A 14,377-nucleotide genomic window follows, 5' to 3' on the forward strand; every position below is an offset into this window, starting at 1 on the left:
GCTATTTAATAATATTTAAGATTAAAACAACCAAATTCAAACCAAAAAATACTACACATCATGAAATTAAAAGATAAAATGCAAATATATTCACATCTCAGAACATTTAAGATAGCAATTTTTTTTTTTTAGGGATAAATAGAACTTGATTTTAAATAAACATTTGCGCTCTGTACTTGATCTATAAACAAATCAAGATTCAGCAGCTTACAAAACTGATGACTTTTGAAATAAGGACTGAAATTCATAGAATTCCATGCATGATAAATATAAAGCATACAAATTATCTTGGGAAAGGATGGGGCCAATGGGTATGCTTTTATTAGCTGGCTCATACCAGTTCACGAGAGCTAATTAGTAAATATTCAGGAATTATGTTAACCAATTATTAAACAGTTAGTAGCTTGAAATAAGCTATGGTGTGCATATTTACATCACAGAAATTGCCAAATGATACAAGTCAAGGCATTTTGTTGTTATTGGAGAGCTAGTTTACCAGTACATCACTGAATGGGAGCATAAGGCAGGGAACTTGGGAATTTGACACTATAGATAGATAAATAGAATGTAGATTGTTGATTTGAAAAAATAAGACTTCATATTTGATCCTATTCTACACATGGCCCTCATTATGTTGACTTGGGAAGATTTCCAGTGAAAAAGACCAAGAAATGAGAGTTAAAATCTCCCAAGAAAAATACAAGATATGGCCAAATCCACATACTTGGTTTCATTTATCCTGGTTCATGAACTTCTGTTTTGTAAAAGTTGCTTCCTAGCTAACCTCTATTTTCAAAATACATGTTTTAGGTATAAATGTCCTGAATATAAGTAGTTATATTTTATTTTGACAAAAATGTTGACAGAAATTGGTATATATTTAAAGATAGTGGATATAGGTGTTTTTAAATTCTCCTCTCCATAAGACTCTCTCCTTTTCCTATAAGAATCCACAAAACAAAACGAGAGAGAGAAGAGAGGAGAGGCTCCACCTTAGTGAAACAAGAAATATCCATAAGGCAAATAAAGAAGCATTCCATTTTAAGGGAAGAAGATGTGAGCCAAGGATTTTATATCCAGCAAAATTGACTTTCAAGTATAAATGGCACAAACTGTTATCAGTCTGTAAGAATGCAAAAAATATTGTTCCCAGGAGCCCTTAATGTGAACTCTCCCAAAGAATTAGCTTCTGATAAGCAAAGATGACATAACTTCATTAAAGGAGAGATAATCATATAGTATGTACCTCCTGATAAGACACTCTGCTTATCATAGTCTTGCCAAAGAAATAAAACCTGAGTCAGATCAAGCCTTTATATCCAGCTGCCAATTTGCTGGAAATCCAGAGGACAACAGAACATGTTGAACTGCACCATGAATATTCAATCAGCAACATCCAAGTTATGAGAAGTTCTACAGGTCAAATTCCTAGGTTCTTCAACAGGTCAACTGTAAGGGAAAGGGGGATAGAAGAGGAACCTGTAGATTAAGAGTTAAAAGACATAATTTTTAATGGGCAAGACTAAAAGATTCAGTTAGAAACTCAGAAAATATAAACTTTTTTTAAAAGTTTACTTTCGAGAGAGGAAGGGGGGAGAGAGAGAGGGAGGGAGGGAGGGAGAGAGAGAGAGAGAGAGAGAGAGAGAGAGAGAGAGAGAGAGAGAGAGAGAGAGGGAGAGAAACATCCATGTGAGAGAGAACATTGATTGATTGCCTTCCCTTTACTGATCAGGAATTGAACCTGCCACCTTTTAGTGTTACAAGATGATGCTCCAACCAACTAAGCCATACTGGCTAGGTAAGAAAATGTAAACTTTTAGAAGGATCATTTAAAGATAGCTAATTTCATAAAAATACTATTTTTTCTGATTTCCTGCATTCCTCCCCCTCCAGAAATTAAAAATTAAAGTATCTCTTAATCTAATTTATAAAAAGCATACTTTAATCAGCCCTAAGGTTGTAAACTACATGTTTTATACTTAACTTTGAGAGGCAATGCAGCAGGGATTTTGAAATAAGACCCAAGTTTACATGCTCTTTCATCTCTGGCTGTGTGACTTTGAGCAAGTTACTTAATGTCAGCTGAGGGTGGAGGTGATTTTTACATATCTCTACGGAAAAGAATAATAAATTATAACCTATCTTTTAGTGTTGTTGTAGGAATACATGAAATAGCATATGTACAATTGCTGGTATTGTAGTTGGCATATGATAGGAACTCAATAAATGAAAGCTAGTAATATTACTTTGCTTACAATAAGTCTGGGGTGGGGCCCAAGAATTCTGTACTTTTAAAGACCTCCTAAATGATTTTAATGATTGTTCCAATTTGGGAAACATAGTCCCTGATAAAAATCCTTCTGGATATGAACAAATATTTAACTTCAAAGATGACTATCAATGATTTTTTTTGAAGAGTGGAAAAACTGGAAGACATCTAGGAGAATGGCACAATAAACTATGGCCTATCCATGTGCTAAAATACTATGTGGCCATTAAAATAAAAATCAAATAACTAACAGAGCACTAATTATGTGTCAAGTACTGTTCTAAATGCCTTATATATTATCTCATTTAGTAGTCCTGTGAGGTGGGTTCTGTTATTATCCCTAGTTGACAGATGTGGAAACTAAAAATGTACATGACATTACAAATAAAAGTTGTGAAGCTGAAACATTTCTAAACTATCAATAATAAAAAATGTTTTATAATAAAAAATGTGGTGTTATTAGAAGGCTGAATTAGCTTTCTAACAGAAAATATTTCAAAATCATCATATGAAGAAGTGATCAAATCATACAGCCAGAAACTGGAGGGGAAAAAGGTATTACAAAGGTAGGTTAGTTATTTTTCTGGAGTGAGTGTGTGTAAGAGAGAGATTTGTCAGCTTTTTTGAATTAGTAATTTATTTTTCTCATTCTAAATAAATATTCACTTTTAAGCCCAATTTTGTGTTCTGTTTCTTATTGAGCTCCCCCCCCGATTGTATAAGTTTTAAGCCCCACAAAACCTGGATTACCACCCCTTTTTATACCGTTTATGCATAATGAGAGCCCCTGTAGAAGAGTGGGACACATGTAATAGAGGGAAAATATCTAAGAGATAATAGAAGAAAAATTCCCTCAAAACTTGAATCTTGAGAGACAGAGATGCCCTCAAATTGGCTAAATAGCACTATGTACCTGTGGTAAGTTTTCAGGCAGCTTTATATATATATATATATACACACACACACATATATATATATATGTGTATATATATATATATATATATATCTTTATTGATTTCGGAGAGAGGAAGGGAGAGGGAGAGAGATAGAAATATCAATGATGAGTCGCCATTGTTCGGCTGCCTCCTGCAGCCACCAACTGGGGATCGAACCCGCAACCCAGGCATGTGCCCCAGCTGGGAATTGAACCGCTATCTCCTGGATCCTAGGTCGATGCTCAGCTGCCGAGCCACACCCGACTGGGCTCAGGCAGCTTTTGGTTTACACTTTGTGGAAATAGGTAGGATAATCCAATAGAGGAGAGACTGCTCAGAAACTTTCGAAGATTTTATGTTTGCTTTTAATTCCATAGACTGGTAAAGAATACTATTCAAATGACAGTATCATTCAATTGGTTTCAATTAAGAGGGAGGCAACTTTGAGTCCACTTATCAATTCTTTCTTCTAATTATTTCTTAGAGTCTGATATTTCTTGTTCGAGACTGGAGTTTCCCATACGAATTTTCATATGGATCTGATGGTGGCTCCAAATTCTTGGAAAAACGCCTCAAGGTTTGTTAGATATTTAGGCGCATGAAATTTCACCAGTAGTAATCTAAAATTATTTTTGTTGAATGATTTGCTGAATACTCAGTAGCCATAATCTCACTTGACACTCACAGTATCTCTATGAACAAACTAAGACAGGTATTTAATAAAATAGTTTCAAAATTACAATTTTCAGATATTTTCAATAATTATGATACAGATAAAGAGCTCTTTTGTAGATATCTATAAAACAATGATTTATTCCTAAAAATAAAACTTGCAATTTGAAGAATGAAATTAGTTCAAGACCAATGATACAAATATCTGGACTCATGTTTTAGGAGAGATTTAAATGTATTTAACAGAAATATCTAATTTTGAAACCCCCAGTCTTAGAAGATTTTGCTAGTAGTTCACAGAAAGTAAAATTAGAAGACTTTCCATTTTTTATGCCATGATAGTTTAGTATTGAATGATTTACATTGAACAGATACCACAAAAAATACCTACTGAGAAATTTGAAAAAAATATTGAGATTAAAAATTTTTCTTTATAATTCGGATCTCTGAGCTTACTTTTTTAGGTTTATAATTACTTTGGGAGTAATCTGTACTATTAACTGTCAAATACATGTGGGGGGAAAAGGTGCAATTTAGTTTATAAACACCCATCCATTCAGATGCCTTTCTAGAATTTGAATATATAATCCTACCAGGTGACAAGAAGCTGTCTTGAGTATCCCCTGAAAAGAAGGGAAGAATATTTTATAATCTATTTATGCCTCCTGTGAGTACTTTGAATTAAAATTGGAATTTGTAGGAACTAACTCAAGTAAAACTCACTAATTTGTATTAAAAATGGGAAGGCCCATCTGAGTTACTATAAGAATAGACATTTGTTACTTATTATAATAATGCCATACTTATACAATACTGAGGTATGGCAGTGTGGCAGATTCACCCAAGATTTTATTCTTTCTTTAGTATCAGCTCTGTCATGTCATTTTTATAATTGTGGGACCAGATAGACAGAAAATAAAAAGTGCCACAGAATTATTTGGAGTTCAATTTATATTTAAAGTAGTTTAAACTTCAGGATAATTTACTACCACAGGTCTCAGGGAACCAGCATGAAGAACTACAGAACGTTCGAAAACACATCCATTCCTGTTTCACCAAAATTTCCTGTTTTCTGCTACCTCACCCTGGCTTAAAAGTAGCTACCAATCCAAACTTTGATGGAAAATTGAAAGGTTTGTCTGACTTTTAATGAATATGTTTACATCATTCAGTCTGATTATAAAAATGTCATTTATCTACTGGGCTTACGACTGCTTGTTTAGTTCATTCACCGAAGTGAGGCTGATGATTAGAAACTATCAGGAGAACTAAGATTTCTGGGCTGGTGCTAGAGCGCCTCCGTGGTGAACTGTGGGATTCTGTGGCAGCTAATAGGTACATGGAGAAAACAGGGTAAATCCAGAGTTCACTTGGGAGGCAGTAACCCTTACCCTTTCGCAGAGGTTCCCGCTCACCTCTGTGCATTGAGAAATGCTCCTTAATGTCTTCCTATGTAATTTTTCTTATTTACACTAAAGGGGACAAATAGATGTCTATATTATTGGGTTGTTGCATTAAGTTATGTAATTAGAGATTGAAATATTGCATAGTACTGAATTCAAGCTCTTTAAAACTGCTACTAAAAGAATTTAATTATAAATTATTAAAAGCTTCACTAAAAATGAGATCCTCTTCTGCACGAGGACCAGTTTTAAAGACCAAAAGCACTAGAATGTTTTTCGAATAGTATGTACTAGTAGTGTGTAATTCTTTCTTGAACAGAGGCATGCCTAACATTTTAAGATTCCAAAGCAACTTTTGTTAAAGACGGGGGTGGAAGTAGGGGTATGGGGAAGCAAAAGTTAATCTTTCCTAATAGAGAATCATCAAGTCTTTAGATATTTGCTTTGTAGTTAATACGAGGTATTACAAAGACATTTCTAACTTAACTTGTAAGCCTAGCACTGAGTACACCACTGAGTTCAGATATTTGCTTAATATACTGTGGCTTTTCTGCTTTGTGCCAAGGTGGTGAGACAGTGACATAAATTTTCTAGCACAGTTGTTCTCAAAGGGCTTTCAAGTTACTTTTTAAAAAAGGACAACAGCCTGGCCGGGCGTGGCTCAGTGGTTAAAGTATGGACCTAGGATCCAGGCGATCAGGGTTCGATTCCCGGTCAGGGCACGTGCCCGGGTTGCAGGCTGCAGCCGATCAGTGACTCTCTCATCATTGATGTTTCTGTCTCTCTCTCTCCCTCTCCCTTCCTCTCTCTGAAATCAATAAAGATATATTTAATAAATAAATAAATAAATAAATAAATAAGGACAACATAACATATCCAGTTTTATGGAACTGGCAGGTTTGAAAAGCAAACCTATCTCCCACCCCTCCCCAAAGCCGATCCACGGCATTTGCATCAGATACTTCATATTTAACTATGGCAGTTAGTATCATAAATAGAATCCCCAAATTTTCACTCATCAGCAGTTTTTATACATGTTTTAAATTATCTTACCTTTTTTATAACAGAAGAAATAGCAGAAGGCTATTAATGCATGGATTCCAGGATCCTACAATTCCTCTGTCATTTATGAATTCTAATCCATGAGTGAGCACACAGATCTCTTGATACTATGCAATTACCTAATGGCTTCCATGTGTTTTGAATAAATTATATAAAAAGAGGGCTCCCACAAGGCCTTTCTTTCTTCTCTGGAGTTGGGGAGCCATAAACAGGCAGAGGAGGGGCAGGCCTTCAACAACAGTTCTTTATTGGACAAAGAGTTCTCTGGCTTGTTCTGTTCCTCTAGTATACATCTGCAGTTCTTAAATTAACTGATACATTTTGCAATGAAAGATCTCAGGGAGAGAGTTTAAGACAAGTCATGCAGATATGGAGTCCCACTTTTTAACAAATCTGTTCACCAAATTTTTTTTTTTTTAAATATATCTTTATTGATTTCAGAGAGCAGAAAGGAGAGGGAGACAGAGATAGAAACATCAATGATGAGAGAGTCATTGATCGGCTGCCTCCTGCACGCCCCTGGCTGGGGATCGAGCCTGCAACCCAGGCATGTGCCCTGACCTGGAATCGAACCTCGATCGCCTGGATCCTAGGTCAATGCTTGACCACTGAGCCACGCCCAGCCGGGCTCCATCAAATTTTATTCACGTCTAAACATGTATTGACCCACACAGTTGGTTTACAGTTACCCATAAGTTATGAGTTTTTCAAGGTAGATAGCCTGAGAGAAAGAGCAATGAAAGACAGCTTTAGTTTCCCATCAAAAAATTCCATTTTGATGAGGTTTATAGGACTGCTGCAGACTCCTGCTGTGGCAAAATGTTCTGTTTTGCCTGTTTCTCCTTGGGCATGTGTTGTTTTCCATCCCATCCTGAATCTTACAGTTTGGTGTGATTTCCATCTAGGATGTCTTGTGTGCTGGTCATTCTGTTCTCCAGAGGGCTGGCATCTGAGTGTTTGCCTCTGGGGAAGAAATGTCTGAACAAAAAACTGCAAAAATCGTTCTTTGATAAAAGTTTCTCACACTTTTCACACACTTACAGATATAACTTTCAAGTTCATTATTATTATTATTTTTAAATATATCTTTTATTGATTTTAGAGAGAGGAAGGGAGAGGGAGAGAGACAGAAATATCTATGATGAGAGAGCCATTGATCAGCTGCAGCCCGCAACCCGGGCATGTGCCGTGACCAGGAATCGAACCCCGATCTCCTGGATCCTAGGTTCACGCTCAACCGCTGAGCCACGCCTGGCTGGGCTCAAGTTCATTATTAATAGTAATAATTGTTATAATTACTATTTGTTCATGGTGCCTCACATTACTGAAATTGTCTTACTATTTTCAGTGTTATTTAAAACTTAAAATACTATGATTAAATTTAATTGCAGTTGATATAATAACTTCCCAGATAGGAAATCAAAAGGACCAAAAGCACTGAATCACACTCACTCATGCAGCACTCAACTACTCCTTACCAAGTGCCTACAGGATACCTCCCCAGCAGAGCAAATCTGATCTTTTAGTAAACAAGGAGTTACTTTTTTTTGAGGTTGCTGTGTTATAGTGCCACAAGTAGAATGCCAGGTAACCACACCATAAACTGTGAAGCTGTAGTCTTAGCTGTTCCAGTTAAGACTTCAGAAAGCATAACCAACACCATCGCAAAGTGATTATTTTTAAAAAGCTGTTTCTAAAGATTTGTCAGGGTCAGGTAATCCCAAGAAAATATCTTCCTTGGCTAATTTACACGGCAGCACTGCCCCAGTGCATCTGCCCTGCAGAGATCTTGTAAAGTGATGTATCATGTCCTCAATTATTGTGACAGATAACCACTTTGGCCTAACCCCTGAATTCCTAGCAAGGTTTTACTCTTGTAGCAAAAGTTATTGATGAAATGATGAAAACAGAACATCATCCTGAATAATCATCTACCCACACATATTTATTGAATAGTTGCAGTGGGCCAAAGTTGACTAGTATACTTCGATTTGATCTGAACTGGTCTGCAGATGTTCTGGCTCATGTATTTACTGTGTTCAACTAATATGGTTAGCAAGAGCTCACTACTTGTGCATGTTATGAATATATTGTTCATATTTTCTGAATGCAAAATTGAAATACCTGGCATTGGTCTCAGTGAGAACAAAGTTAGACTATAGCTAATGCCATCTTTAGAACTCATTTTTAATCCAAATACACTGATTATTTATAATGATAATTACTACACTTGCTGGTGAATTAGATACACATGTATATCTTATTCCATTTCAATTTTATAAGGAAATTGGGGGGGGGATTTAAGTTTTGAAAGTGATTTAAAAATGATTTTATAAGGAGAAAGCCTTTTTTGTTTTATACAGAAATTCAGAAAAAATTCATACATTGTAGATATCTATCGGATGTTGAAAAAAGCATAAAATCATATAGCAAAAAAGAAACTTATGAGTGTCAGGAAACACAGATACATAGCGGGCAACAAAACACAACATGGGAAGGTGGTGACATAATACCAATACCAGTACTGTATTTCAGTGAATGCTGGCAACTAAATAGTAGACCACAATAATAAATACATTTGAATAAATCTATATATAATACAAAACAAAATTATAAGTAAAATTTGGTACAAATGCAAAGAGCAAAATAAAGTTGAGTAAACTCCTATACAAATAGTGATAAAACATGGGCACTAAAATTTCAAAGCTGTTCAAAAGCAAAATAAGCCTGAAGGATTTCCAACATCTGCTCATGCATGTCATAAAAGCAGAAAACGAGAAGAGAAACATAATTTCTTATGTAAATTGGTATTTCAATATATATAGAAGTTATAAAAACAAGCAGAGAAAATGGCAAACACAATCATAAGGTTTTCATCTTTACCCTTAAGATCTCGGAAATCAGCAATCCCCAATCCCGAAAACTCATTGACTCTGCTGAAATTCAGATTTTTAAAAATTATATGCAGTTAGTTACTGCATTTACTTAGATATCAAATCTCTGGACATATGTTGCCTTTATATATATTATGTGTATTTTTCTGTACATTTTGTAATAATGATTTAAGAAATTATCAGTGTTCAAAAGACCTCTCTGAAGATCTATTTTCTTTGTTACTTTGCTAAGTCTCTAATGTTAAGATTAACCTAAAGCTATAACATAGGTTATGTGTAATCACTTGTGCCAAACATGATAAATAACGCCAGCTACCTCTGATCTGCTCACCATTGGACCTCCATGATTTCTTGCCATGTTACTTTGTGTTGCTGAGTTCCACCACTAGAGGTAGCATCATCATCGCTTCCTTGTTGAACTTCATTGAGTTCCTAGTTATCACTCCATACCCAGTTCTAGATACTTTTCATAAGGTGGACACACTAAACGGAGAACAATTTTGGATACATTTTCTGGCAGGAATACATCTTCTCAGCTGGGAAATATCTGCCTTTTGCTCCATTTATGAGCCTATAATAAAACCACAAGTAAGACTTGAATACAAGAAATGTTTATATGAAGAGTGTAAAATATTTGTATATTGTTTAATATCAAGAAAGCTATTTCATAGGTGGAAGACAAGATAAATGTGTAATTGGAGATAAGAGCAGCAGTAGCAAGTTTGGTGAAAGGATCATTTGCCCTAAGAAAAGTGGGTTTCAGGAGTTGTTTAGATGATAGGAAAGTGATAGCTGGGGAAGAAATACAGGAAATCAAAGGATGTATTATTGTATGGCATGGAGGACTAGATAGAATTTAAAAAATAATGATGAATTTGCTTTTACTTGTAGAAATAGATGATGAATTCATCAAAAACTTGAAAATACTCATTCCTTGGCTCCTTAGTCCTGAAAGCCTAGATATTAAAGAGATCAATGGGAACAAAATCACCTGCCGAGGTCTGGTGGAATACTTCAAGGTATTGCTCTCATTTCTAGCGCATTTGTGAGTACTTAGATTTGACATGTTTGGACTGCAATTTCTACTTGAAACTACAACAGGAAAAATTATAGACTCTGTAATATGGGGGCAAAGGTATGGGGAATCTACACAAATGATGAAAAATTATGTGATTCCCAAGAGGAACTTGCTTTCTGCAATTTTTTGAGAAAACTCCTTGAGGTAACTTTACTGTCCCCTTTTATCTAGAGGGAAATACATTTTGAAATGTGAATGTATCTAAGAGTTGGAAAAATCTTTTTTGGGGGGGGGGCGGTGGCTGTTTCCCAGGGTCCATTCCACAGTCCTCAGTCATGACTTTAACTGAATTTTACCTTCATTTTGAAGATTTTCTCAAAGGGGCTATATCTTGCCTTCCCACTGGAGAAAATGCTTCCACATTTCCCACTCTGCACCAAGGGCCAATTTGAAGTGGAATTATTTTAAATTTGCATTTACTTGTTTGCCTCTGGTAACACCAAATACAACACATTTTTGCTTTTTACCGATCCACAAATATAGTGAAGAATTTCAGTTACCAATCTAATTTGTGTATTGATGCTCCAAGGACTAAAATATTGATTTTTAAAATTAACATTTTGTCATTGAAAATGCAGTCATACAGCTCCTATGTGGTTACTTACCTTCATTACTCTCAGCAATAAACGACATTTTATCTAAAAGCTGAATTCTTACTGTGCATAACATTGTGGAGGAGCTTAGAATTTAGGAGATTCAGGACCCTTACACAAATCTGTTCCATGAGGCTTATGATGTCAGCAGGTACAAATTCCTAGCAGAGGGATCTGAGAAAGTTTTAAAGGAGGTAGAGGTGAGTTAAGCCTTTAAGGAGGAGTAGGACTGGCAAGTGGAGATGTGTGAAGAGGGCGTTTCAGGAAAAGGGAGCAAGAACTAAGGAAGAGGGAACTGAAGTATGAGAAAAAGATGATGTTCCCGAAACTGCCAAGACCTTAGACCTTAGAATACAATTGAACAGAATTAGAGATATATTGAACAGAATTACTTGAACATAAGTCTTTTTCTCTCTTTCTTTCTTTCTAGGCTTATATAAAGATTTATCAAGGTGAAGAATTACCACATCCCAAATCCATGTTACAGGTATTTATTAATCAGGAGGCATACTTTAAACATACCTGTCATTACAGCTAAGCTTTCCTTAGCTTTCTGCTAATCTAAGCAAAAGATAGGCTCCAGTCTGGTTGTCAGAAATCACCAAATTAAAACAGTCGACAGAATGATTTATTAGATTATTTTTCTAATAGCTGCCCATGTTGTGTGTTCAGCTAAACATTTGCACATAAATGTAGAGCATCCTCATGTGCTTAGATACACACACTTTATACCAGAGAATTTTCATTTTCTTTGTACTAAATTTGCTTAGATTCACACATGTAACAAGAAGTAAAAGAGCAGGTCCGGGTTTTAAACAGGTGATGAAACTAGCCTTTTCCTTACTTATTTAAAAAATTTCTTTACGTTAATAGTTCCTTTTTGTTCAGATACATTGTTTTATCAGTAACAGTCCGTAAATTTGACATATGTATATATTAGTATATATAAAATGTAATATATATTATTTCCCATGTGTTCAGATTGATAGATTCGCCTTCCCTGCCCAATCTGGTGAGAGGCTTAAAAATATTTTTTAAGAGAAAAAATTCTTCCAAGTGAAAATTCATTTTAGAACTACAGTTTATTGAGTAAACATCTGTGTATTATGCATTTTGAAATTTTAGTTTTACTAATTTTTAAAAATGTAGTGGAAATATTTCAATGATTTCAAATTATTTGATGACCTTGAGTTCTTGCACATGCTTATAAATGAAATGAGAACTGCCTGTGTAAGTTAGTATGAATTTCATTTTACATAGAATTTTGTACTTTATTCAAAGGCCACAGCAGAAGCTAACAATTTAGCGGCCGTGGCAAATGCCAAGGATACATACAACAAAAAAATGGAAGAGGTAAGAAATTATATTTTAAATGTTTTAAATAAAATCTGTATTTCTTCCATGAGCTCACTCCTTTTTCTTGCCAGTTATACTGTATACACAGGAAAGAGGGGGCTCTGATTTAATCTTCTCAGCCTATGTGTACCACATTTGTTTATTGTATTCCTAAAATATTTCAAAGAAACCAAGAACAGAACACTATGTATGCACAGTTTTCAACATATTTTAAATGTTACTTCGATATACATATATATATATATTTTTAAATATATCTTTATTGATTTCAGAGAGAGGAAAGGAGAGGGAGAGAGAGATAGAAACATCAATGATGAGAGAGTCATTGATCGGCTGCCTCGCCCACAACCTGGGCATGTGCCCTGACCAGGAATCAAACCCTGATCGCCTGGATCCTAGGTCAACACTCAACCGCTGAGCCACGCCCGGCCGGGCATTACGTCTATATTTAATACACGTTTTTATTTACTTTTTATTTTTTTTGCCAGAGCTTCTAATTTATAAGATTCAGTGGCTGAAATAACATGCTACTCTCTCCACTACACCTTCCTTTATTCCACAGTTCCAGAATTTCTATCTTAAATATAAAAACCTGTTAGGAAAAGAGAAATTAAACCTCAAGGGCCAGTATTTCTACATACCATATTTTTTCTTTTTAACATTCTCAGTGAGGATGCACCTAATAATTATTGTGTACATCTACTCTGATGGGCCATTTTCCCCCTGAAAATGTTATAAAATCAAAATTACATTCAAAATTGATGGAGTCCTAGAGTCGAAAATACAGTATATGAAATGGTGTTTATGACATAACTAAGGGGTAATTAGAATAAGAGTATCCTCTATATAGTTAAATCTCAAATGACCAAAGTGAATGGGCATGAGTGAGATTTCCCTCGTAACTTCTTAAGAAAATGAAAAACGTGGTCCACGAACATTTAATGTTTCCATTTAGCCTCTTGAAGAAAATACTGAATGGGTTCCATTGAAACAACAGTGAAACTGACAAAGAAAACTTTAAATGATTTTACTTTAGAGCTTCAGAGAACTTCTTGTTTTAAATTAAACTTCATTGGTCAAAATTACTTCAGTACAGTTAGAGAAAATTTCCTAACGGGACTAGTTTTCTTCAGTTTGGATGCATTCTGTAAATGAACTCAGTTTGCAGTTCACTTTGTGTCATGCCTGTTCATCTGGAGGAACTTGAATTAAGTTATCGATATTCTTTACAATGTCAAAAAGAAAATAAACATTAAGAGTGACTTTATGTAAGTCACCTATAAAGCACCTGTCCCTCTTATAGTCATACCTGATAGTTACAAACTGTGGAAAGATATGGGTTGACAAAACATATATGCAGGCTCCTTGATTATTAATGTGTTCTGACAAATTTAACTAAGTGAAAGTGTTTGACACAGTTGCTAATTTTACTCTGCATTGCATAAACAATACTTCTGCTTTTGATACAGATTTGTGGTGGTGACAAACCATTTCTGGCCCCTACTGACCTGCAGACCAAACATCTGGAGCTTAAGGAAGAATCTGTGAAGCTGTTCCGAGGGGTGAAGAAGATGGGTGGGGAGGAATTTAGCCGGCGTTACCTGCAGCAGTTGGAGAATGAAATAGATGAACTTTATATCCAGTATATCAAGCACAATGATAGCAAAAATATTTTCCATGCAGCTCGTACTCCAGCCACACTGTTTGTCGTCATCTTTATCACATATGTGATTGCTGGTGTGACTGGATTCATTGGTTTGGACATCATAGCTAGCCTGTGCAATATGATAATGGGACTGACCCTTATCACCCTGTGCACCTGGGCATACATCCGGTACTCTGGAGAATACCGAGAGCTGGGAGCTGTAATAGACCAGGTGGCTGCAGCCTTGTGGGACCAGGTAGGAACACTTTTAATTCTCTTCAACTAAATTCAGCACACATTTGAATGCCATTGATATACAGGACATTATGTTAAGACGTTGGAAATAAACAGATGAACATGACTTGGGGCCCAGTTTTCAAGAACTTGAGAGTCTGTAAAGATGGCCAGATACAAACAACTAACTACATAATACAATGTGTGAAGTCCCAACAACTGTTTTCCAGTATTTT

At 35.5% G+C, this 14,377-nt stretch overlaps 1 protein-coding gene across 3 annotated transcripts in view; it reads left to right on the forward strand.

Moving 5' to 3' along the window:
• The window catches only part of ATL1 (atlastin GTPase 1), a 52,924-nt gene that overhangs the window by 33,513 nt on the left and 5,034 nt on the right, over positions 1 to 14,377 (forward strand). For all 3 annotated transcript variants that reach the window (XM_081116286.1, XM_081116288.1, XM_081116287.1), the window contains 6 exons: positions 3,689 to 3,781; positions 4,871 to 5,009; positions 10,127 to 10,254; positions 11,337 to 11,393; positions 12,188 to 12,259; positions 13,732 to 14,163. In XM_081116286.1, the coding sequence (XP_080972412.1) occupies positions 3,689 to 3,781; positions 4,871 to 5,009; positions 10,127 to 10,254; positions 11,337 to 11,393; positions 12,188 to 12,259; positions 13,732 to 14,163 (921 nt within the window). The remainder of the gene's footprint in view (positions 1 to 3,688; positions 3,782 to 4,870; positions 5,010 to 10,126; positions 10,255 to 11,336; positions 11,394 to 12,187; positions 12,260 to 13,731; positions 14,164 to 14,377) is intronic.

This window comes from Miniopterus schreibersii (assembly GCF_964146895.1).
Source record: "Miniopterus schreibersii genome assembly, chromosome: 1".
Lineage (NCBI taxonomy): Eukaryota > Metazoa > Chordata > Mammalia > Chiroptera > Miniopteridae > Miniopterus > Miniopterus schreibersii.